This window comes from Penaeus monodon, chromosome 21 (assembly GCF_015228065.2).
Source record: "Penaeus monodon isolate SGIC_2016 chromosome 21, NSTDA_Pmon_1, whole genome shotgun sequence".
Classification (NCBI taxonomy): domain Eukaryota; kingdom Metazoa; phylum Arthropoda; class Malacostraca; order Decapoda; family Penaeidae; genus Penaeus; species Penaeus monodon.
In genome coordinates this window covers 37,507,509-37,507,817 of record NC_051406.1, presented here as the reverse complement: position 1 = coordinate 37,507,817, position 309 = coordinate 37,507,509, and the positions used below count along the sequence as shown (strand labels likewise).

The 309-nt window shown below is 57.3% G+C and overlaps 1 protein-coding gene across 1 annotated transcript in view; it reads left to right on the top strand.

Moving 5' to 3' along the window:
* The window catches only part of LOC119586457 (glutamate-gated chloride channel-like), a gene marked incomplete in the record, with an annotated part of 67,121 nt that overhangs the window by 46,421 nt on the left and 20,391 nt on the right, over positions 1-309 (top strand). Inside the window, 1 exon segment of the mRNA XM_037935190.1 lies at positions 17-170. Coding sequence (XP_037791118.1) covers positions 17-170 — 154 coding nt within the window.

Sequence of the window (309 nt, the reverse complement as noted above, 5' to 3'; positions counted from 1 at the left end):
TCATCCCCACTTTCAGGAAGGATAAAATACCTCACCTTGACGGAGACGAACAAGGTGTGGATGCCTGACCTTTTCTTCAAGAACGAGAAGATGGGTCACTTCCACGACATCATCCTTCCTAACGTATACCTCAGGATCTATCCCAACGGCGGAGTCCTGTACAGCATCAGGTAGGAGGCCCCGAGCGTCAGGAGAGCCTCAGCTGGTTCCCGGTCCCCCCCCCCCCCCCCGATGAGTTCGGTTCGGCCTAGCGCTCGCTAAGCCCCGGGGAGGGAGGGGGGTTAGAGTGTAGTGCGTTTAGAGCAAGCA